This window comes from Pogoniulus pusillus, chromosome 22 (genome assembly GCF_015220805.1).
Source record: "Pogoniulus pusillus isolate bPogPus1 chromosome 22, bPogPus1.pri, whole genome shotgun sequence".
In the NCBI taxonomy this organism is placed as follows: Eukaryota; Metazoa; Chordata; class Aves; order Piciformes; family Lybiidae; genus Pogoniulus; species Pogoniulus pusillus.
Window position 1 is genome coordinate 11,959,203 of NC_087285.1, and position 23,438 is coordinate 11,982,640.

Here is a 23,438-nt window from a genome sequence, read left to right on the forward strand (position 1 = left end):
GAAAAAAAAGACATTTTTACCAATCTTTGAATACAAATGTTGCAGAAACAAATCCTGACACACCTAAGTAGGAAAAAAAATCTTAGAAACTTCTCTGAGACTTTTGTGACTAAGGCTGATTGATGGTTTCGTGTTTAAACCCAAATTATCTTATGGGGATAGTGACAGATAGATGTGCCTGATCTATAAACTTGTCAATTGTCAGGCCACAGGTCGTATTTTATTAACATTTATTCTTCATACATTCAAAGTTCTAACACATTCAGGTCTTCTCGAATTGTGAACCATTCCCTTCTTTACGTGGGTCGTGTGAGAAAACCAAGTATGTGAAAGCCAGAGAAGACATCACATTCTTTAAATAATGGCTACTACATATCAGCATTATTTTATGTGCATCTATAAACAGAACTAAAACAAGTATATCAAGGGAAAACAACATTGTTTAAACTGATTTTTATCTAACATGTAAACTTGAAAATTATAACACAAACACACCTCCTAGTCCTGGTCTCAAGCGGTTATCATAACCATCCAGCAGACGATCCAATATTCTGGTAAATACTGTAGTGTTGTCTTTAAGTTCATCTTGTGATGAGGTTTGTCCATAGCTGAAATAAAGAACAATTAACACTGGAGAAGAGTAACCTACCAATAATTCCAAAATCTGTTTAATCTTGCTTATACTTGCTTATCCCCTCCATACAAAAAGATTATAGTGCTTTATAGTGTTCTTTCTTCTTACACTGTACAATCATAGAAAATTGGTGCCTCTTATAAACACTGAGCAGGTAGAACATCAGTTCCTTAATGTTTATCTTGTTATTCATTAATGGCTATAATGTTTCCTCAGGAAAAGGCTGGTTTGTCAGAAAAAGACAATGAGTTTAATTCATAATGGTTATAAAAGTTTTGCCTACAGATTGAAGAATTTAGAACACTGACACTTTAGCACTAAAAGTACATGCTAACTCAAGGACAAAAAATACAGGGACTACTTCTTTATGAATATGCAAGTAAATCAAGTGACTCTGTTTTCATAGGTCAACATATAATTTTGCTTTATTTCACATTTTCCTTTAGTGATTAGGTTTGACAGAATAGCTCCAACTTTCCCTTACACCATCTGTTGATATGGAAATCTCTCATGTCTATAAAACTGCACTTACTGATCCCTAACGTATATCTCTAGCTCAGCTAAAAGGTCTTGAAATTTTGCTCAAACCAGGATAAAATTAAGCTCTTTGAACTTAGCTACCAAAATCTTACGTCCATCAATACAAATCAAAATTAAATCCTTGGGCTTAGTGGCTTCTGTCTGCTGTAGATGACATTAGAATTTCCTTTTCTTACATCCGGAACCTTTACCAAATACCTTGCCATAGATGATTCCCTTAATCATAGATTACAGTTGTCTAAAGCCAAACGCAGTATCATTTTTTCATTCACTGCTGGGAGACTTCCATTCTAAACATGCATAGTCATCATGACTAAAAGCAAAAACACTGCTTTCCAAGACATCATTTTGTCACACACATTGATACTGAACTGGACAAACAATGCAGTTCCAAACACTTTTGTTAGAATCAGGCCCAGTCACAAAAATGATTCTTCCATTTGACAGCTTTCTATCCACACAGCAGGTCTCCATGCTCTGACAATTGTTCCTGCTCTAACCAGCAAAGGCTGTCTCCGTGAGGAACATACTGTTGAATGAAATGATCTGTTCTATCAAACTAACTACAACATTATTTTCTACAAGCTGCATCAGTCAAACAAACTGGGTGTATCCCGTACATATATTCCACTTTAACACAGAGAGGAGGAGGAAAGACACTCTGAATACAGGCACTCTGCAAATGCTTCCAAGTTATTTTGCAGATCTTTGAATATGTAACACTACAAATTTAATTACGTTCTAGAACTGACACTCATAGAACTTTCATTAACTTCTGTGAGGGTGTGACTTTGAAACAAACATTTTTCAGGCTTTTATTTCCATTCAATAAATGAATCTTTCTAATGAAGAAGACAAAATGTCTATCAGTTTAAAAAAATACAATTAATTTCCTCTTGTCATATCACAAAGTTTCACTTAAAAAAATGGTCTGATTTGTTAGTTCTCATACCTATGTTGAATTTGAAGTGACAGACAGTTATATTTTTTTTTCTTTTAACCATCTAAATAACAAGTTCTTCTGCTTTCTCCAGTAAGCATTATCTTTCAAAGGATCACTCTTCATACACCTTATGTAAAACTACAACACACGACTTTTCACTGGATTCAATTTTGTATTAACAGTCATTGTCAGGAAGCAAGCTGCTGTACATACATATCTCAAGGATAGTGGAAGGTCATCAGGATTAAGGTGGCAAAAGCATATAAAAACACTTCAGAAACCTGAGCGGTAAGTAAATGAGTATGTCCTCAGAAAAGTCACCCGAAGGATGGACTAGTGGCAGTGCAGTCAGAAAGGGTGTGATACAAAATACACTGCTTCCATTCTAGGAGTCAAATTTGTCAGTACCCTTACCTGTTCTTCCCACCATTTTATCAGAGGTAAAAAGCACTGTCAGGGCTGAGTTGCACTGACATACGATCACAACAGGAAGAACCTGAACATTTGCGTACGTGTGAAGGACACTGTAACTCCAAAGGTATTGTGCTTTTTCTTGCAAAACACACATAAGCACATAATTCTAATGCTGCTTTTTTTATGACACGAAGAATGAAGTGGAAAGCCTGTCTTTCTGCATCATGAACACTTCATCTATTTCACCAACTGCTTTTATCATAACGGTTTAACAGCACTCCAGAAGAAAAGGCGAGGTGAGCTACTACGACAAAATGGCTTTAGAAACAGATATATTTCATGCACCGTGTGTACATTTTGAAGGAAAAGTGACTGACTGTGATTGTGTTTGCACATTAAACCAGAGTATAATAAAACCTGTGCACTAACTCCATCTACAGGTCATTATAATAGTGACACACCATATAATTTTTAAACACCAGTCCAATGCATTTTAATTCTCACTTTAAGAATGCACATGCATACATTATTGATATAATAAATAGATGTATTCATATATAGGTACACATACCTATATAATAAACATGTTTCTACAAAATTCTTTAGCTAGGCCTGATGAAGTACTTCATGTTTAAACTTCTTAATTTATTATCAAAGCCATTGCTTCTAAAATGTCATGTTTGTTCAATACAGCAATTGTTACATGAATCAATCACTTTTATTCTTTTTTTTTTTAAGAGGAAATGCTTGTGGAGATGAACCTTTGCCCTTTTCCCGCTGCATTCTACATCAAACCTTCAAAGCAGTCAGAAGATAAGTTTACCTAGAGCTATGAACACATAAGGAAACATTACGGAGGTAAGGTACAAATGCATCTTTTATGGATCACTACTGGAAAAATAAAATTTCTGCTGCTTTTCAAGCAGTAAGTAGCATTATTGGCAGGGCATTAATAGTTTTAGAATACAGAAATGTATCAGTGAGTCTTCCTCAACACCTTTACTGAATTTTGAATTGCAGACTACTTCAAGTATATTTCAAACTGCTTTACAGTCTTTAGTTAACCTACAAGTTGTTAGATGAAGTGTTGCATGACTACAGATTGTTCTTAATACTAATGCTATATTCAGATTATGATTTCAACATATGTTCTACAAACAGTCAGTGCAGCAGGATCATTCCAACATAAACTGCATGAACTTCTTCATCCAAGCAGTCTCCCTTTACTATGCAAGTCTATTCTGGATTTGCAAAACCAGTTACTAAGGGCAGACAGTCCCGGCCAAGAAAGAAGTGAAAGTTTTGCCTCTGCTTTCAGGGACTTACTAACTTGCACTTATATGAGATTTAAAAAAGAACACTTAATTACTTTTTTTCCCCTTTAAAGGAACTTGTGTCATTATATAAGAGCAGAAATGATTGCATAGGTGTTTAAGAAGTAGTTTAGTTTCGGTTTGTTTCAGCAAGCTCTTGTCTTTTTACAATACTGAAAAAAAAGATGTTATGCAAACAAATTGTAGTTTTCTCTCAGCTTTCCCTTAGTTATATTTAAATGGAATTTGAACACAATTAACTTCCCCCAGTACACTTAGTAGTAGTGCAGCCCATGCAGTCCTTGTTTTACACTGCTATTTTAGATCAAAAACATCTCCCCACCTTCTTTCAGTCAGTGCATTCAGAAGTAGGCTCCAGGCCCAGAGGCAGTCACAAAGCACCAGGAGTCTCTTCATGGTGGACTCTGAAACTAGAAGGAAAATAATCATCAATGTCCCCTGCATTAAAGCAGGTACTGTGATAAAAAAAAACTGGGTTTGGAAACTTCTGTGGAATAACTACATGCCAGACAATGACCTCACAATACTGTAGCTCATGTCAACACTGTAGCTCAGAGTAAGGGAGTATGGCCTTGGCTATTCTATTTACATTCCACTCTTAGATACGGAGGCTTAGGATGGGATCTATTCTGCAATAAGGGTATATTCTTATCTGCATTATTCTTTAAGTTTAACAAAAACAATTATGAGTCAAACCTGCTGTCCCCAAACACTGTGGTAACTCTCACTCAGTCTCCTCCTGTGTTGAAAATGTGAAAACACACTTCCATATACTTCCAGATAACCAAGAGTGACTGATTTTTGTTTGACCTGAACCTCTTGGAAGTTGTCACTGTGTGGTAACGTAAGTGAGAGCAGTGCTTCACTCACAGCCACTGCTTTGCTTTGATGTGATGGAAGCAACTTTATTCTACAGCTATTACTATTCTCCTCTTCCCTGAAATATTAGCATCAGAGAAGTAAAATGAGCAGATTCTGACTCTTTGATCTGCTGCTATATATGCACACTAATATTTTTTTGAGCTAAAAGGTACAATTCATAATCAAACCATGTGCTGACAACCTACACACCATCTCCTAAATCTCTACCAGTCTCTGACTGCTGCTCTGAAGTGCTTTTGCACTAACAGCCTTCTCCTCTCCAAATGTTTCATGTCCTCTTTCCAGACTTCACTGACTTACTCTCAGTTTACCTTTGAGTAAAATATAACACAACTTTCTTTCACTTTCTAACAAACCATAAACCATAAAGTTAGCTGATATTTGTGGAATCGGTGTTCCAGATTCAACTGATTGCCCAGGAGATGCTGCAAGTCCCTTTACATTTCTATATACTGAGTGCTGGAATCCAGTCCATTTTTAGTACTCATACATTAAATAAGGGCAACAAACATGAAGCCTGTATTTTACCCCAACGGGGAACTGGACATTTTTTAAGTGCTTGAGAAAATGAAGCCCTATACACTGAAATGTTGTATCTTTAAATAAAGGTACCCCAATTTACTGCATACTCTCAGGGACAATTTAAATCAGTAAGATGTCATTACAAAGCGATATGTAAGCAATGAGATATAATTAATGCTTTTATAGTCAAACGATCAGCAGACAGGCATTGAGTGGGGCTGATCTGATCTGACTGGAGAGGAAGGAGCTGGATGTGGCAGGAAAGCATGGATAAAGATCTTCAGGGACCAGACTGCATCTTAACTTGCCCTGTGATCAGTCCCAGCAAAGGGAAAGGCAACATCTGTGGCTTCAAAAATCGCTTTCTACTAGTCTTGCCAACTTCTGCCTTTGCAAAAGGCTCCTCGGGATGAAGAAAGGAAAGTGAATTATTCCAAACAATCTTGATCTGTTGAGCTCCACACTTGCCCTCCCTCCAAACAGCACCCCCGGCTTCAAGAAACCTATACAGGCACTATAAAACCTGAAGAGGGAAAGTTTCTTGCATCTGGAAAAAGCAAATGTTAACAAAGACTTTCCAAGCGCATTAAACATCAGCAGCCCCCAGCCCCTGGCCTCCCCTAGCCCACACTGCTCTGGTTTTCCCATTCAAAATGGGAGAAAGCCATGCTGCTGGGAGAATTTCAGCAGTGCCCACTGGACGAGGAAAAAAAAAGAAAAAAAAAATTAAAGAAAAGAAAGAAAGAAAGAAAGAAAGAAAGAAAGAAAGAAAGAAAGAAAGAAAGAAAGAAAGAAAGAAAGAAAGAAAGAAAGAAAGAAAGAAAGAAAGAAAGAAAGAAAGAAAGAAAGAAAGAAAGAAAGAAAGAAAGAAAGAAAGAAAGAAAGAAAGAAAGAAAGAAAGAAAGAAAGAAAGAGAAAGAAAGAAAGAAAGAAAGAAAAGAAAAAAGAAAACCAACAGAGCAAAACACAAACACAGAAAGGGGAAAGAGAGGAAAAAAAGAGGGGAGGGGGGAAAGGGGCATTGAGATGCATTTTTAACTCCCGTTGAGAGATCTTCCCATCTCTGAGGCGCAAATAGAGACTTGTTTTCCTCCCGGCATTTCAACTTTGTATTTCCCCCTCACCCGGAGACAGCCACCCCTCCCACCGCCTCCCTCGGAACAACAGGAAAAAAAGCCCCAAAACAAACAAACAAAAACCCCCCAAAACCTTTTCCAAGCCACCGGTGGAAATCAGTCCACGCTAAGAAATAAATAAATAAGCTAAATTACAATGCCCATCGATCGCTGCGGATTTTCAAGCTGGAGGGATAGGGAAGAAATGACACGGACCGGCGGTACCTGCGGAGATTGGGGCGAGAGCCGCCTGCGCGCCTGGACGCGGTGCCCACAGCCGGGAGCGCCCGGAGGGGTGCGGTGTGGGGGTGCGTGTGCGCGGGGCTGCGCGGGTGCGAGCGCGGAGCCGCCCTTACCGGAGCCCCCGGGGCGCGGGTCCGCGGCGCTGCTGGCCGGCTCTGCCGGGGGTCCCGCCCGCCTCCGAGGCTGCGCGGCTCCGGCTCCGCCGCTCACTCCGCCTCGGCCATCGCCGGCGCCGCCGCTGCTCCGCTCCTCCGCGTTTAGCACCCAAATTTCTCTTCCCAATATTCCGACGCCGCTATACAACAAAAGCTTTCTCTTTACCAAGACAGTAGTAATACGTCCCAGGGTAAACCGGATGTGAAATAGGCTGTGACTTCATGCCAGAGAGATTTTATTTTAGAAAGGAAGGTGGTACCAAGCTCTCATCTAGAGACCAATCCGCCCATTTTTTATATGCAGCACAATTTAACTTCCAGTGCTCTCGCCCTAATCCCTTTCTCTCTGGCTGCAGACTCCAATCCTTCTACAATCTGCAGCATTATTATGATCTGGGGGGGAAAGGGGGGGGAGGCTGCATGGCTAGGGAGAGGCTGCACCGAGAAATTTAGGCACTTGCAGTTTACAAAACAGTCTATTTTAAGGTTGTATATTAAAAATGTAACCGATCTGCGCTAGCTTTCAACCTTTGATCCAATATTTAGTAGTGGCATAAATGTGAATGACGGCCAACTAGAAATGTAGAGAATGCAGCACTACGCCTGTAAACTGTAGATACCTATGAAAAGCAGGCGAAAGCCTATGGATGTAGGCAGATGGGGACAGGGATGCTGTGCAATCCTAATTAAAGCCAGGTAACATGCGTCTGGGGAGAGACCCATAGGAAAGCAGCTCCAGGACCTGGTGGCTCTCCCACACTTCCACACGCTTTTTCTCGGTCGGTCTCACGTTTGGCTGGAGCGTCCGCAAGGCTCTGCCGAGGGCTGTGCCCGGGGGCTGCAGCTCCGTTGCGCCCCTGCACCGGTTTCCCACGGTGCCGTCGCGGACCTGCGACCACACGACCCTCGCCGTGCCCCACAGCGGGCGGCAGCCGGGGCAGCCCCCAGCCCCCGCCGCGCTCCGCAGCGGATCGCAGCCGGGACAGACCCACGGGCCGCCGGAGCCCGCGGCGGTTGAGGCGCTCCCGGCTGCCCCCCCGGGACATGCGTGGTGGCCCAGCTCTGGCCCACCTGTGGTCACCAAGGAACACGGCTATGCTTGAAGTTAACGGCAGTCTAACCCTCAGCCAGCCACCATCACCTCTTCAGGCGTGAGCAAACTGGGAGAGCTCAGCGGGTGCTGATAGTCCTGCGGAGAAACAAGGAGAAAGTTGGATGCACCAAGTGTCGGGTAAGCCGGGAGAGCGTCACGCAGCTGCTCACCTGCCTACCACAGGTTATTGTGGCTTTAGCTGAAGGCACCTTTCATCAGCCTCAAGCCTTTTGCAGAAATGCCAGACATTGATAACTACGTCAAACACTGCGTGGCGAGCTGTCTTAGCTCTGTCTGGTGTAAAGGTAAAGTGAACTCCTCATTCAACAATATCTGTGACTTATCAAGCACTGACAGCATCTGTGGGGTCCTTATGCACCTGCTGGATTTCAAGTACTCTCTGTTTTCCCTCTTTCCCTGTCAATGTTGTCACAAATCCAATTTCAGTTCCCTCCTATGATGCTGCTGGAAGGGAGGTCAAAATCCATATAGTTTGTCAGATAACCTGAACTGGTATTCTATGTTACAATTAAAGTACCTATTGCATGTTTTTCCAGTTTAAATCAAATACTGCACATTCTACACATCCCCACAAAACACATGATCAGTTTGTCTTTGAGAAAGGTTTGATGAGGCCCAATGAACCAATGACACTCATAGCTAAGGCTGGCAATCACTTTCAAGGTGGCAGTCATTTTGGATAAGTGCCTGACTTATAAACAGTCTAAATGCTGCAATGATTTCCCTAAGCACAAGGAACATAGAAATTTTGTTTATCAAAGTCCCCTAGTGCACCAAGCTCAATCATTATGATCAGCATTCAATAACCACAGGGTTTTTGAAAGACTTGTAACGGACTTTTTGCTTAATTACCTGAGATTTCCAGTACAGTTGTTCTCTTTTTCATTTAAGGTTACCAGCAGTGCCCATGAAAGTAGAGAAAAAAAAAAACAAACTACTGACTTCTCAAGGAAATTTTAAGTAGTGACTTCTCAAATGACTAGCATGTAGATACACTCATAGTGGCTTAGAGATATTTTTCCCCACTATTTTCACCTTCAGGGTGAAAATGTTCACCTTCATAGTGAAAATAGTTCATATAATTTATTGTTTTAATTCTTGCAGTAAAGCATGAGAGTTTTTTCTTAAGCAACAAGTAAACTGAGGTCCTCAGCTGAGTTTACAAAAAGACCACATGGGATTTTAATTGAATTACATGGACAATGTATGGTGGCAAAAGCACTGAAATTCTTTGCCCTGTCACTTGGGCACTAATTATGTTATCTACAATGGTCTTACACTATTTTTCTAGATGAATAACATATGTTTGCAAAACTATATAAATGTTTAACAAACTCCAGCATTTAGTTTTCCCTTTATTTCTCATGAACAAAGAAGTTGCCAGTACATTTGCTGTATGTCTGTGCCTGTAATAGGTAGCTAGACAAGACAGATGGACTGAAAAGAGAATGACAGAGTGGTTAGAGGGTCCTGTACCTCTGTAAACTAGAATCTGAGCAAGCAGGCTGCAAAGCCCATGCAAAATTTTTATCTCACATCCTGTAGATTTCTTCTTGACTTATTTCAATTAATATATGGACAATGATTTTTTTTTTTGTTTTGTTTAAGAAAGTGTCAAGGATTACACGGGATGATCCTTGCCTCTGTGGACACGACTGTCATGTGCCAAAGGATGGTATGTTTTTCTGAGATCTCCCTGGGTGAAAATATTGACCTAAAATGGGAAGTTGCTCATTCTCTCTCTAATTCTCATCTGCTCAGAAAGTAGGACAAAACTATTTTTCCTCCATGGCTGAGATTTCTGTCCATCAATGCTCACACATAACCCAGATTTTCCCTTTTCTTTCCAAAGGCTGTTATCACAGTTATCATGACATTCCATAGTAAATGCTAAAAATATTTGCATGTAACGAAACAAACAGACTGGTTTGTGATGGGTTTTGGTAACAAAATAACTGGGTTTTAGAGGAAAAAATATAATTAGTTGTTTTCATCAGAAATGTCTTTTCAAAGCACAAGTGCTAAGAGGGAGATACATGTCTTGCAATTCTTACTTTTCCCATTCCAAATTCCACTGACCTAATCCAAATTCTTGAATGAAATGGAAAATAGAAGATGCATTTAAACTTATGTCTCTAAGTCAATATTAGGTGATGTGTCTCTCACTGCATAGTCCACAGTCACATTTGGAAATGGAAGATGTCAAGAAGTTGTGTGGGTATTTTTCAGACCAGCTTTATGATGCCATAAAGTTTTCAGAAAGAGGCTTTGTCATTCATGCTGCAAGTCAGTGTAGAGCTAAATCCTTTAAAAACAGTATTATTAAATCTAAACAGTCAGCCCAAACAAACTTGGCACAGCTACTATGTGCAACACTTTGAGCATCATGTTAGTGCAAGTGATTAGAAGCAATGAAGTTAAACCAATTGAATCCTATTTTGGTAAAATATATTTATTAAGTGCTGGATTAAAATTGATGTAGATAATTATTTTTAAATAGCTAGAGCTAATTTTGCTTTTGAATTTCTAATAAGCACTTTTTGAAACCTGGCCTATTCCTTGAGTGTCTGCACCCTCTCTCTCTACCTATATACATACACATAATGTATATGTCGAGTAAATAAATAAGTCATCAGGGACAAATATTTTTTCTTCCAGTGTTCTGTTTTTTATCATCTTGTTCTTTGTCTGTTCTTTGTCTGTTCTTCTTTATTCACTATATATATATATATATATACACACACTATATGTTCAGTTATAATATGGGAGCATATATAAACCAACTGAAATTCTAGAGCAGAATGCTTTGACACAAGATGTCCTGAATAGCCAAGGGATTTGAATAAAGCAAATGAAACTCAGAGATTTACTGGCATACAGCAGATCAGATAAAGAATTAACGCAGAAAGACCATCTGCTCCAAAGCTTTGAACTCTGTTATTTACAAGTCCTGCTTGTGTGATTAAATGGAAATATGTTATTAAATATATGATTTAAATTTTTCTTCTAATTTCACTTGTTTCAGGTGTATGTTGAAGAAGGGAAGTTGAGTCTTTGGTAGACATAATGAAATGCAGTTACTTAATGCTGTGGTGTTTTCCCCTTTAATTTACAGCCACAGTCAGGAAAAGAGGACATATAATTGTCAGTTAATATTTTTTGTAAAAGGTAAGTGATGATATTAAAAAGTTCATTCTCATTATGTCTTTTTTTTTTAAGTATTACAGTAGGTTCTATTCATTGCCTCTTTAATTTTCAAAGTACCAGTAGAAAAAGAACTTCCAGGGAAATAAAAATGAGAATCTTCATGAAACCAAGTTGCACTGAGTTAATCTGAAATACAATGCCTACTAAAGACATACTGATGGATGTTCTTTCTAGATCTATGTTGAAAATTGTAAGTGGCACTTCTTTGAACCCATTATCTATTAAACATGGGATAAAGATGCAAAATAACTGATGCTCAGAAACGTAAGCATTGCTGATTGTTTCTTAAATTTTAAAGTCTCTAGTATTTCAAACAGTAAACCCATTTAATTACAAGTTTCTCAGACCTTTTAATCCACAGAGACATCAATTTATTACGCCTTGCCACATTGTTGCCAACCATCACCACAAAAATCAACTGGTAAAGCCAGGAATGGAGGATTCTCTTTTAGATAATAATAGGATTTCTTCTCTGGTGTCAGAAATGAAGAATGGGATAATAATCTGTTATTTAAAAAGTAAAACCAAAACAAACAAACCACTGTGGAGTTAAGGAAAATCACCCAAAAAAGCAAAGGTCACAATCAAGAGCTTGTGGGGATTACAAGAGCCTGGTAATTCCAGTGGTGATCATTGACAAGATCTTTTAGAAGGCTTTTCCTTCAACATCTGGATTTATCTTAAGTGGAATACCAACACTGTATGAGTTTATCTTCTCTGATCCAACTCAGTGCTTCTGATGAGTTGAAGCCTTGACTAGGAAGTTACAACTTCCTGGAGCTTTCATAGTACCTTTAGTATAAATTCAGCACACCTACATCTAGAAAGCTCTCCCCACAAAAAAAGGAGCCTCCTATTGGTGCCCTGTTGTGAATGTCATTCAGTTGCCCTTCAAAAACAGGAAAATAGTTTTGTGGCTCACTGTATTTTCTACTCTGCATTAGGAAGGAAAGATTTGTCTGGGACTCAGACCTTAGAATTACAACTTGTGGTTTGATAATGTTAATGACAGACAGTTTATATTCCTGCGTACTAATGGACTAATCTTTAATTCTGTATTTTCTTAAGCAATGGTTTTGATCCATAATGAAGACTTTTTTTACCCCAAAACTGGATAGAATAAAAGGTGATAGTTCCTTTATACTTAAAAAAAATTACCTAAAATTGCAACTTTTAGTACACTAGTAAGCCCTCATTTGTTATCTGTGGGTAAAGAAAATAAAGGACTACAGAAAGAGACCAAAGTAAAAATCAACATTTACAGTGATAAAAAACAACAAAATGAATTTTGAGAAAATAAGAGAAAAAACAGTATGGAAAAATTGAGTCCACATTTTCCTAGTATAAATATTCAGTTCGATTGAACTAAAAAATACAGAGACAGAATATATGCCTGAATTCAGAGAGATGCTTGAAGCATATTTGGCCACTTAATGCCATGGGTCTTAAGTATTCTTAAGCATGTTACATTAGGCTAAATTTTGCTGCTTTGCTGGCCAAGTACCTTACTGATTCCTTAGATGACCTTAGACATTGTGATGGTTTGGGTGTTACCCACCCCCCTGCACTTTGTAAATCACCCAGACTAGACTCAGCCAGCTCTGGAAATTGAATGAAGCTTATATTTACAGCTTAGCACAATATACAAGCAGGTATTTACATTATATACTGTTATAAACAGAAATATACAAGTTAAAAGGTAATATAGAAACACAACAGCCCTCCCAGAAACCTGAGTCCCCAGGAGGGGCTCCCAAATGCTCTTCCACTTTCTTTCACCCCTCTACCTTACCCCAGATGTTGCCTTGTGCCCCAAGGAAGAGTGGAGGGTCAGCCAGGGGGGTTAGGAAGCAAGTGGATTAATCAGAGAGACAAAAGGTGAGGTTAGAGAGAAATGAGGCTCAAAGCCCAGGCTGTGCCTGAATGCCTTATCTATGTGTTTACTCTTGTTCTTTTACATCTCAGCAAGCCTATGAGTGAAGTAGACATCACCATTTTTTCCCTTTCACAGCCTGCAGTCTAGTTCTTCCCACCTAAACATTCTAGCTAGCTTCAAACTAGCACAGACATCTTTAATTTCTCTCCTTGTACTACTGCTTTTATTGAGAAGGAGAATATTGCAACCTTTGAAGCTCAATTAATGAAAATTCCCATAGATTTCAGTAAGTGCAGTGCTAAACTGAAGATTGCCTGTAAGTACTCTTTAGAAATCACAGTAAAGTTTGTAAAGCAAACACACACAGGAGTGGACAAAGATTCAGAGTTCACATTTTTCTGTTAAAGGAAAAAAACCTATATTGTCTAGGTAGCATAGCCAGAAATCGTTTAGAAATCCTTGCAGTTAAATGATGAAAAATAATCAAAATAAGAATGTCCTTCAAAAGTAAACTTGATTTGGTTTTAGGAGAGATCAACCACCTTTAAGGTAGCAAGGAGGAGTATTTTTGGATGTCTGTAGCTCTGTGGCTAGTGTATGGCATTCTACATAGAGCTCTGTTGTGGGTTTTGTTTGTTTGGGTTATTTGTTGTTATTATTTGTGATTTCTTTTTTTCCCTTGCAAAAATAGCTCTTGGAGGTGTAGAGTAGTTAGTGTTGCTTTCATCATCAGATCTGCTCATTGTCCTAAGCATGGTCCTAGTATCAGTTTAATTTCTCCCTTCCCTGCTTTATGCTGGCATTTTTATGCAAATTATTATGACAAGTGTGATCAATTATGCAGATTTATTGAGCAAGTATAGTTGAGCAGTTTGGAGGTTTATTTTTTTCAAATTAACCAAGTACTTTTTACAAACTTGGACTTCTTGATGGTTATTTAAACTAGCAAAATCGAATACTAAAAACTGTTGGCTCATCCTTTCTAACCAGCTTTGGAATTCACAGTCATGTAGCCCATCCTGTATCTTATTCCCAATTGCCTTCAGAAACAGGCCTTTCAGTCTGCTCTGTTGGAGTAGGACTGGAGATCTCTCCATAGAATGAGGAATATGGAGACTATCATGTGGAGTCATATGGTGTGACTAGAAGCAGCTAGAACCAATGTCTGCAGTTGTTGCCTTTGTGTCAGTAGCAGATTAAGGACATATGTTCAACAGCACAGTGAAGAGCTTAAAGTGCAATTTCAACACTAAAGGCAGTTATCAAGAATAAAATACAAAGCCATTTTTGAATATGAAGCAGTTACCTAGCTTTTTCACTGATAAAGTTTGCATGAGTCTACAAAACCATTTATGTAATCAATTAATGATTTATTTGTGTGACACAGAATGCCACTTCCTGTGAGCTGTTCTTCCAAATTCTAAATCTAAGAAGTTATGGCTCTTCAGCTCCTGGACATGAGTAGGTGCATAGATTGAAACTTAGTCAAAGGAAATGTTTAATGAAAAAGTTGTGGATTGCCACAAACCTCAGGCTGGCATTTCCATGTGCAATACCATAGAAAGAAGTTTATATATATATAAAGTGTATTCAACTCTACCTTCTATATACTTACATATCCATTTATTTAGCATCACAAAAATCAGTGTGAGATAATATGTGCCAAAAGCTCAAGATGAGCAGCTTAGTTCAGTGTTCCTTTAGTGAAGAAACACAGGTTATAGTTTCACAGCCGTTGGCCTGTTTTATTTCTTTTGTAAGTTTTGAGTTATTCAAAATATTATACAAGAATAGAAAAGGAATATATGCTAAGTATAATTGCTATTATGCAGTGAACAATACTGCTCCCAACAGAAAAATGATCAGAAAAAAAAATGTTGTGTGCTAAAATTAGATTCTAACTTAGACTACCACTCATCCAAATGGATTTTACAGAGTTATAAAGAGAAAGTGGTTTTGTAATTAGGGTGAATGAATATATTTATTTCAGTATACCACATTAACACCTTTCTTTGACAGAAAAGTTTTTTAAAGGACCACTTCAATGAAGAATGACTGACAATATGGAGCAGCACAGAAAGGACCTCATTAGTTGTTAACAGGAGGAAGAAATTGGAAAGCTACAGCTTTCAGAGGGCAAGAGTCAGCCAAAGTAACAAGGAAGCCCGTATAAAAATTGTGTGTTCAGATATTATATCAACCATTGCAGCTGAAATTCAAGTGAGGAGTGTCTTAAGATACTGTGGAGAAATGTGAAATATGTTTGTAGAATTTCCTATCCCCACAGAATTATCCATTATAGAACAACATAAAAACACAAAGATGCAGACCAAGCTGTCCTGGTAACTTATTTACTGTTAGTCATTCCCTTTTGATGGTAATAATGATATGGTATCCATGTAGTAAAAAATAAGTATCAACATCAGATGTTTTTACGTCACTCATAGAGTAGAAATAACCTGAAAGATTTGTATGCAGTAATTTGAAAAGCGTGCTCTACAATAGGTAGTGAAGTTATTAAGCAGTCATGGGGATTCAGAGCTGAATCAGTATTTTGGATAACAGTACTTAACCGCCATTAAAATTTGGAGGAAAGAAGGAGAAACAGTGTCACCCCCCTAAAGAATTAAATGTATGTTGAAGCTCCTTAAACTTGCTCTTTGTCAGTTAAGTGTGACAGGGGACAGGCAATTAATAAAAATGTGCAACAGATAAAATCCATTCAACTTTTCTTAGCACAAGTTTACTGCCATGAAGGATGAAGTTTTAAGCCAGTGAAAACTAATATTCAAAGGAAGACTTTGAAGGGTGGATTGTCACCCTTCAAGTATCCACGTGTATGCACCACTCCTTGATAATTCGATCAGACCTTTCTGTGTAGCACACAACAATTCCAATTCTCAGCAGGGGAATGAAAGGAGATTTTATGCTCTACCATCTCTGACAAGAGGTTTCATTTTAGGTTTTTTTTTCCCTTGCCCCACTAACAGACAGCAGCCACAGGACTTGAGCCCAGTATGGTCTGTACAGAGATTTGTGCTTCAGCAAAGGAGCAGGACTCTATATCTTTGAGCTTTTCATAACTCTGGAAGCAACTTGTAATAGTTGGGAACATGCATACATTCACATTTAAAGAATATAACTGTCAAACAAACTCGTCAAGTTAAAGGAATTTTTCAATACAAAATATGCCAGGAAAAAGAAAAACAAAACTAGCACAGAAAAGAATAAGCAGAGGTATAGTACCATAGCAGGAAAACGGAAGTGAAACAGTCTTGATGTATCAGAGATCCATAGAATCACCTGCTTAGAAAAGACCTTATGATCATCAAGTCCAGCCATAACCTAACATCTCCCTGTACACAATGTAACTATTGTGCCTTTGAAAATTTGAGTAGCTGTGAGCTAAATTAGAACACGGCTGTTAGAGCTTTGGATAACACATGTGCTTCTAAGCACATAAGCTGAGAAAAGATCTAACCATTAAACCATCTTGTGGATCTTGCTCTAACAAAACGTGGAGAACTGAAAGTCAAAGCTATGAAATGCTGTCAAATTTGGATTAGAAGAAAATTTGCAGCACTGTTAACAGGTCTAGCCTTAAACTTTGCATTCATCAATTTTGCAAGCTGTAATGTTTCTTAAATTCCTCCACAGAAATTACTCTTTAAAAAAAGAGCATTAACATTATGTAATTCTTTTGCATGCATTATATTGTCAACTCCTAATCTCCCAGAACCACTCAACTAGTAATACATTTAGTTATATAGCTCTTGTACAGGGCTAGAGAGGTAGCAACTGCATGCTATGGATTAATTACAGAAGCAATTGAATATTCCAAACATTTATTCATATCATGACATTTCATCAACTCAGAACAGAAACTACTCAAAATTAAGCAATTAAGGTTTCTGAAGCAATTAAGGTTTCTGAAATTCAGTGCCATGTCATGAAATTCTATGTTTAGCTATTACAAACGATCAAGATTTTAGCCTTGTTCTGATTTTGATAGCATAACTATAGTTGCATTTATATATTGTATCCTAGGTTATTAAGGGTCTCCCAAATCAAAGCTAAGGGATCTCAGTAAACTGAATTGCTTATGCTCATTCTCTTAATGAATGCAGTTATAAGGCTTATTCCTGTCTTTTGGCCTTTTATATGTTTCCAAAGTTTTGTGTTGGAATTCAGAGGAATTAATATATAGACTTGCTCAGATTATTGACATTGATCTTGGTCCTACTTCAAAGCGCCTTTAAAGAATCTTCAGAAGACGCTAGCACAAGGTATGAGTCAACAAATTACTCTTCCCAGGAAAAAATGTATTTGTCTTTTAGGAGCAGCTTTGCAAGTCTTAATTTTTTTTGTAACACTATTAAGAAAGCTGTAAAAGCACATGCACTCACTTTAATTTTTCTTCAGTTTCAAATTGTACCTTCTAGATCTAAACAAGACAAGTACCAACATTAAACTAATCCTTAGGTTTTCCAGCAAAATCATTGTGCTGCGCCTACACTTTACTGACACAGCTTCTGATCAAGTAAGTAAGCCACAATAAAAGGAAGGGGGAAAAAAAGTAGTGCTTGAGTTTATACAGTAGATTCTTTGTAATTTATATGCTTCCTTATAAAAAATACCAACAAAAACGTCAAAGAAAAAAACCCAGGCCTTTTGTTTTATTCTTTTCATCAGAAGAGCTAGTTGATAAACTCAGTAGGTAAGATTGAAACATAGGAACTGGTACTTCATTTCTGTTTACTTCCTTTGCACATATGTATCTAGAGAACAATCCAATTTTATTTTTGTTACCTTTTTCTTGACATGATTTTTCATGTCACTGCTGCATTTCTCTCGAGTTCAAGGAAAAACCCTTTCATACGTATTATGGTGGTATTGTCTGCCACTACCTGTGACTTGCATGTATGTCAAGATATAAAACTTGAATGGGTTGGCAAGCTTCTTTTAGGTGTTGTTTTTCACCAGCTCAAACAAGAACTACATTCTGAAGACAATACAGATGAGATCTCAGTAGGAAAGTGTTGTGGAGGCAGGGAATTAATGTGGCCGAATCAGGAATTTTACAGAAAAAGAGAGTTATTTTATTTTCCTGAAAACCTGCCCCCAAAACTATATACAGAAATTAATTTAGTTTTAATTATCAGATTCAGCTCGTTTGAGGTCTACACGATGCCACAGATAATCTGACTATTTTGGAAATCACAAGTTGGAAAAGGCTTGAGCAATTAAATGAATAGTGTTTCCCACTTGATAATAAACCAAAATAACTGAGCCAAAATAACTCACGATCAAGCTGACTTGGTCCAGAGCCTGTGCTCTCGCTGTCTCCTGATGCCGTAGAAGAGTCGGTAAGGGTACTCAGGTCTGCACAAAGGCCGCTAATGGGTGAAGCAGGCCTTTGGAGCGCTGGGCTCTTTCTGTAGAATCTATCCAGGCGCGGGGGGGCCGAAAACTTAGAGGCGGGCACGAAGGCTCAGACAGGCACGATCTCTAAGGTGGGAACCCCAAGAGTGGCAAGTCCCCCAGTACCCTCTCCAGGCAAAGAGCGGAGTTAGCACTTCTAGACGTGAAGACCGCAGCCAGTTACAGCCGGATCCCAGCGCGAGCGCTGCACGGGGCACCCCGCGTGCCGGAAGGGGCCCTCGCTCACCCCCTTCACACCTGCAGGGCAAGGCGCGGGGGGGGGGGGGGCGGGCGGGTTTTCCTCGCCCATTCAAGCCACAGAGGGAGAGGAAGATCGGGGTATACAGGACTCCAGGACAGAAAGGAATCATGTCAACCCTCTGCCCTTGATAGAATATAAAGGCATAACACATTTGGTCTTACTCTTTGACAAGTCTGGCTCATTGTCTCTAGAAAAGCTGAAAAATCCTCTGTAAAGCTGAGCCTTGTGGGATCTGGAATATATGTTCAAAATTTCTTGTTTCTGATGGTGTACTCAGAATCAGATTGCTCTAAAAGGATCTGTGCATTCAAAGGAAAATGGAACAGTTCTTGCTATTTTTCTTCTTTGGTAGCTGAAGAACATTATTATGAAAAGGGAATATCTCTCACCTTTACCAGTCACCATTGTCATAGTATACGCAATGCATGCATATATTAAATACCCTTGAAGGCCAAGTGGCCAAGAAGCTGCCACAAAGGCTGGTCTCAGCTGCCATTGTACAATGGTGGCATAGCTCCCTGTTTCCATGATCTGCAAGCAGGGTCCAATTTTAAAGCGCAGGACATAGCCTACACTAAACTCCATGCTTTCAGGGACAGTCAACACAGCTGTTGGAAGGATTTCACGCTCTGGTGAATTCTGAAGCACAAGCATATTCTTAGTATTAACACTCTTGGGCATGCAAACACTATAACAGAAGTGCTACATAGCTTCATACGAGTCCTCGGTCCAAGAGTTTCCTGATCCTGTAACCTGAGGGGGTAAGGGGAACATATGTTTCCTCCCAAGCAGCTCACTGGATTATCCCTCTGGGCCATGTTTCGTGTTTGTAATTTGGAAGTGGTGGCCAGGCCCTGAGGTTCTTTTGGTAAGGTTAAAAATACATTTTCAGATTTAACTTCAGTATTATTCCTAGTACTTATTTCGGTATCTAACTTTAAGTAATATATTATTACAAGGCTTTTGTCAAAAATGTTGTTCTCTATAGGGTTCTTCCCTCTAGCTTAAATGCTTAGACATAGTCACAGGGAAAGTGAATTTTCTGGGCATATAATAAGACTCAGGTAAATAAAAAAAAATTACAATGCCTAAAGATAAGGTCCAAAACTGGTTTTCTGGCAGTAGCTGCCTCTAGCACTGTGCTGGACTATACTAGCCTTAATTCAGACAGATGCCACTGGCAAAATGTGTAATGCGATGTCGTGACTCTAGATTCTGAAAACTCTCCAGCTAATTGTCACCAGCACACTGAAACCAAGTGAAAAAAGGTTCATGGATATCAAAGTTTGACTGCATGTTTGTGATGGAAAACCTCTGAGACATTTAAAGGTTTACTCTATTATAGCGTTTTGTTGACATAATAAAAAGTCAATCTTGCATGTGTCCTTATAGAATGTAAGTCTTGGTCTTTCTTTAAACTTGTAATTGAATGTTCTTTTACATTTCTTTACAGCACAAGAGCATAACAATATTAAGCGGAATAATACCTCTAAGATAGTCAAACCCACACATTTGCTAATGTATTCTTTTCATAAGGAAAAATTTATCAAATCAAGGTTTGCTTTTGAGAGGTTTTAACAAAACTTGGCATTTAGTTTAAAACAATTCCCCATTATCTCTGATTTACCTCAATTAACTTTTTCTCAGAACTAGTAAAATGTCATTAAATTATGCTAACTGCTCAACTCTTTTTGTAATACTCCTCAAGTGAGTGGGGATTCTGACATTAAAATGATTTCTAGCTCTCTCTATTACTTACAAGGACATGTATGTTTCTTAGCAGGCCTTTTAGTTCATGGTGGTGGTTGGAGTGCCAGGTAGAGTTCAAGGTGTTTTGGAGTAAAAATAATGCATTCCTAAAGTGTTAATCACAAGGAGGAACATCCAGGGATGATTTTTTGTTGTTATTGTTATCTAAATTTGAGTACTGAAGGACATTCTTAAAATATAGTAAAATGTGACTAAGTATTTTCAGAACTAATAAGTTCTGATATCAGAGTAATACTACTTAAAAGAATTTATATTGCAGATATTAATGTCATTGGTCTAATCACACAACTAAAGATGCTCAAATGCATATGTAGTTTTCAGGATGAGATGCAAATGACATAATAAATAGATTGAAATTGGGCTATCTATAATTAAACCAAAACAGAAGTCTTTAAGTGCTTCCCAGTTTTAGTCAATGGCCAGGTAGAAGCGTTCAGTTAGGATATGAAATGCTTATTGCTTGATTCTGTGATTATAGAGTAGGATAATTAAAGGCTGATGAATGATTTATTAGTTCTCTTAAAATATATACCGTCAGTTTCATTTCAGCTTTTACTCTTGTTCTCTCATTGAGCTAACTATAGATTTGAAAGTTTGGGGGCTTTGCCAGACTGTATTGTCTATATTTATAACACTTTAAAAAAGGTATCAGTTGGTATTTTAAATGTAGTTTTCATTAAGCTGCTATTCTTTTCTCCACTAGCCTCATTCCTATTCTGTGCTCAGCCTAATCAAGTATAAGCACCAATAAGTAGTGAAAGAGGAACCACCTACAGTGTCTCAATATCTTCTGTCTGCACCTCCTGTAGTGCTGTGTTGGCAGGGACACCTAAACAGGCCCTGGAGGAAGACCAAATCTTGTTCTGCTCCTGTGTTTCTTAGTGGCTGAGTTCATTTCTGTGCAGTCAACTTGGAGATAACACATCCACTGGGCTTATGAAGCCCACTATATGGGCTATATGAAGCCCTCAATACTGAGCTGGGACCAGAAAGTGGTCTTTCCAAATTACCAATATAGACATGGTCTTCTGTGGCCTTGAAGCATGTGACTATATAAATAGGTCCAGTGAAATCAGAGGAGCTGGCACTTAAGTATTTTACTAAACTGAAGTATCCGCATGGATATTCTCTCTTTTTTGCTGTCTTCTATTTTTCTGTTCATAAAATATCTAATTTTAAGTGCTTAGATGCCCTGTGCAATGTGAAAGATAAATGGCAAATATAAAATTCATAGGAGTTGTGTAAAGGATTTTAAATATTTCAAACTGCAGTTAAGATCTAACAGTATATAATCCATACTGTATGACAAAGTGAGAAATGGTTATTTCTGCTGGGATGAAATTTTAGTCTCTCTAATCCAAATGTGCCATTAAACAAAATCATAGATTCTGTTCTACCACTGAGCATGAAAGAAATTATATTCACAATAGCCTTAATCACTGTTTGTTCGCTTGAAGGAGCTGAGAACTTGTGGAGTGTGTAGACATGTATGTGTATGTATATTTAGCAATATATATGCATATATGTTGGTCTCATTTTATATCTTTGATTAATTCAAAGTGAAGACATAGTACCCACAAATGCAGAATAATAAAAATAATTATAATTTCATATAATTTAATATTCTTAGGTACAGGTCAGAGTGGTTTAACCTTAACTAGAAGAAAAGCTTTGGCTGCAGAGCCTCTGGGACTAATTGTTAAGAAAGTTTCTTCTTAGGGCAAGAACCTTTGATATGTTAGTGAAGTGAGCTGTGTTGTTTGTACCCTTACAAAAAATATAGTTCATATGGAGAAATCTGAAAAGATTTGTCAAATTATTTTGGCACTTTAACATTGCTGATTAGCAGGTAACATTACACAGAGGCAAGAGATTTCCTCCCACTAATTCTTCCAGGTAAAATGTAACATGCGGCAGGAGTGCTGAAGCCTAGTCCAATATCATCTGTAACCATCAGATTACCAAAATCTGTACTGATTTTGAGCTAATGGCAGATATCTGCTTCTCAGGATTGACCTTTGGCTGCAGAGCAGAGAGCCCATCAAAGTGGAGGGAGCAGTTCCGCGGTGATGTGCTGCTAGTGCATCAGCACAGTGCAGGCACAGGGCAGTCACCTCAGCCTGTAATAAGGTCTTTCCCTCATAACAGGATGGAGAAGCTGGATGCAAACTCACAAGAGTTAATAGAAAGGGTCTAAAAATGTCCTGGCTCTGAATACATTCCACAGGGAAAGGCATAACAGGGAATCTATTTTGCTGAGAACTGCTTTATTTTAAGCATATCTTAAGGGGAAGGCAAAGCCACTTAGCAGACAAACTTGCACGGAGTGCCCTTGCTGAAAATGTTTATGCTTTTTCATAAAGGGATGCTGTGCATGCTAATATGCCGGTGCACTGCTCAGCTGGTGGAGCTGGGTAAAGTGAAAGAGTAAAAGACCTTGTAGGGAGGTTATCCTCCTTTGGGAACATCTCCTTTCAAAATGCCTGCCATTTTGGGCAGCCTGATACATTCTGAAAGATTTTTCTCTTCAGAAGTCTTTCCATAAGCTCCAGGGAAAAGTTATTTCTAGCAGGATGATTAAGCAGTATCCATAAAGGGGTGCACTCTATCAGAGAGAGAGGAATCAATCCTATCTTCAATTTGGTGGTGGTATTTTAACACAGGGCTTGTGAAAGCCCCTGAGAGAGCCTTCTGGTAGAGACAGTGTTCCTGTGCAGAGTGTGTAAGAGCTGGACTACAGGATATTGATGTAGCTTATGCCTGTTCACACCAGAACAGGAAATTTCTGGTTCTGTCACTGTTAGGAAGGTATTTAAATTCACTTGGCAGTCTAAGCACATGAGTTCTTTTTGAAAGAGGTTTACTGCTGAAGGTTATGCTGTGCTTTTTATTAAATCATAGAGTTTGAAGAGCTAAAGAATCCTAGGTAGTACTACAAGTAATTTCTACTGACCATGGTCCACTAGAAAATGTAAACCGGATCCTCTTTTTCAGATAGGGATAGTT

At 38.5% G+C, this 23,438-nt stretch overlaps 1 protein-coding gene across 4 annotated transcripts in view; it reads right to left on the reverse strand.

The window, feature by feature from the left end:
- Positions 1–18,305, reverse strand: part of GABRA1 (gamma-aminobutyric acid type A receptor subunit alpha1) — a 56,642-nt gene extending 38,337 nt beyond the window's left edge. Inside the window, exons 1-3 of one of the 4 annotated variants that reach the window (XM_064161742.1) lie at positions 18,284–18,305; positions 4,188–4,275; positions 496–608 (exon numbers count right to left, since the gene is read on the reverse strand). In XM_064161742.1, the coding sequence (XP_064017812.1) occupies positions 496–608; positions 4,188–4,261 (187 nt within the window). In that variant the 5' untranslated portion in view covers positions 4,262–4,275; positions 18,284–18,305. Of the gene's footprint in view, positions 1–495; positions 609–4,187; positions 4,276–6,600; positions 6,716–6,740; positions 6,926–18,283 lie in introns of those variants that run through there. The other 3 variants (XM_064161739.1, XM_064161741.1, XM_064161740.1) reach the window with 3 other exon arrangements.
- Positions 18,306–23,438: the final 5,133 nt, after the last annotated feature.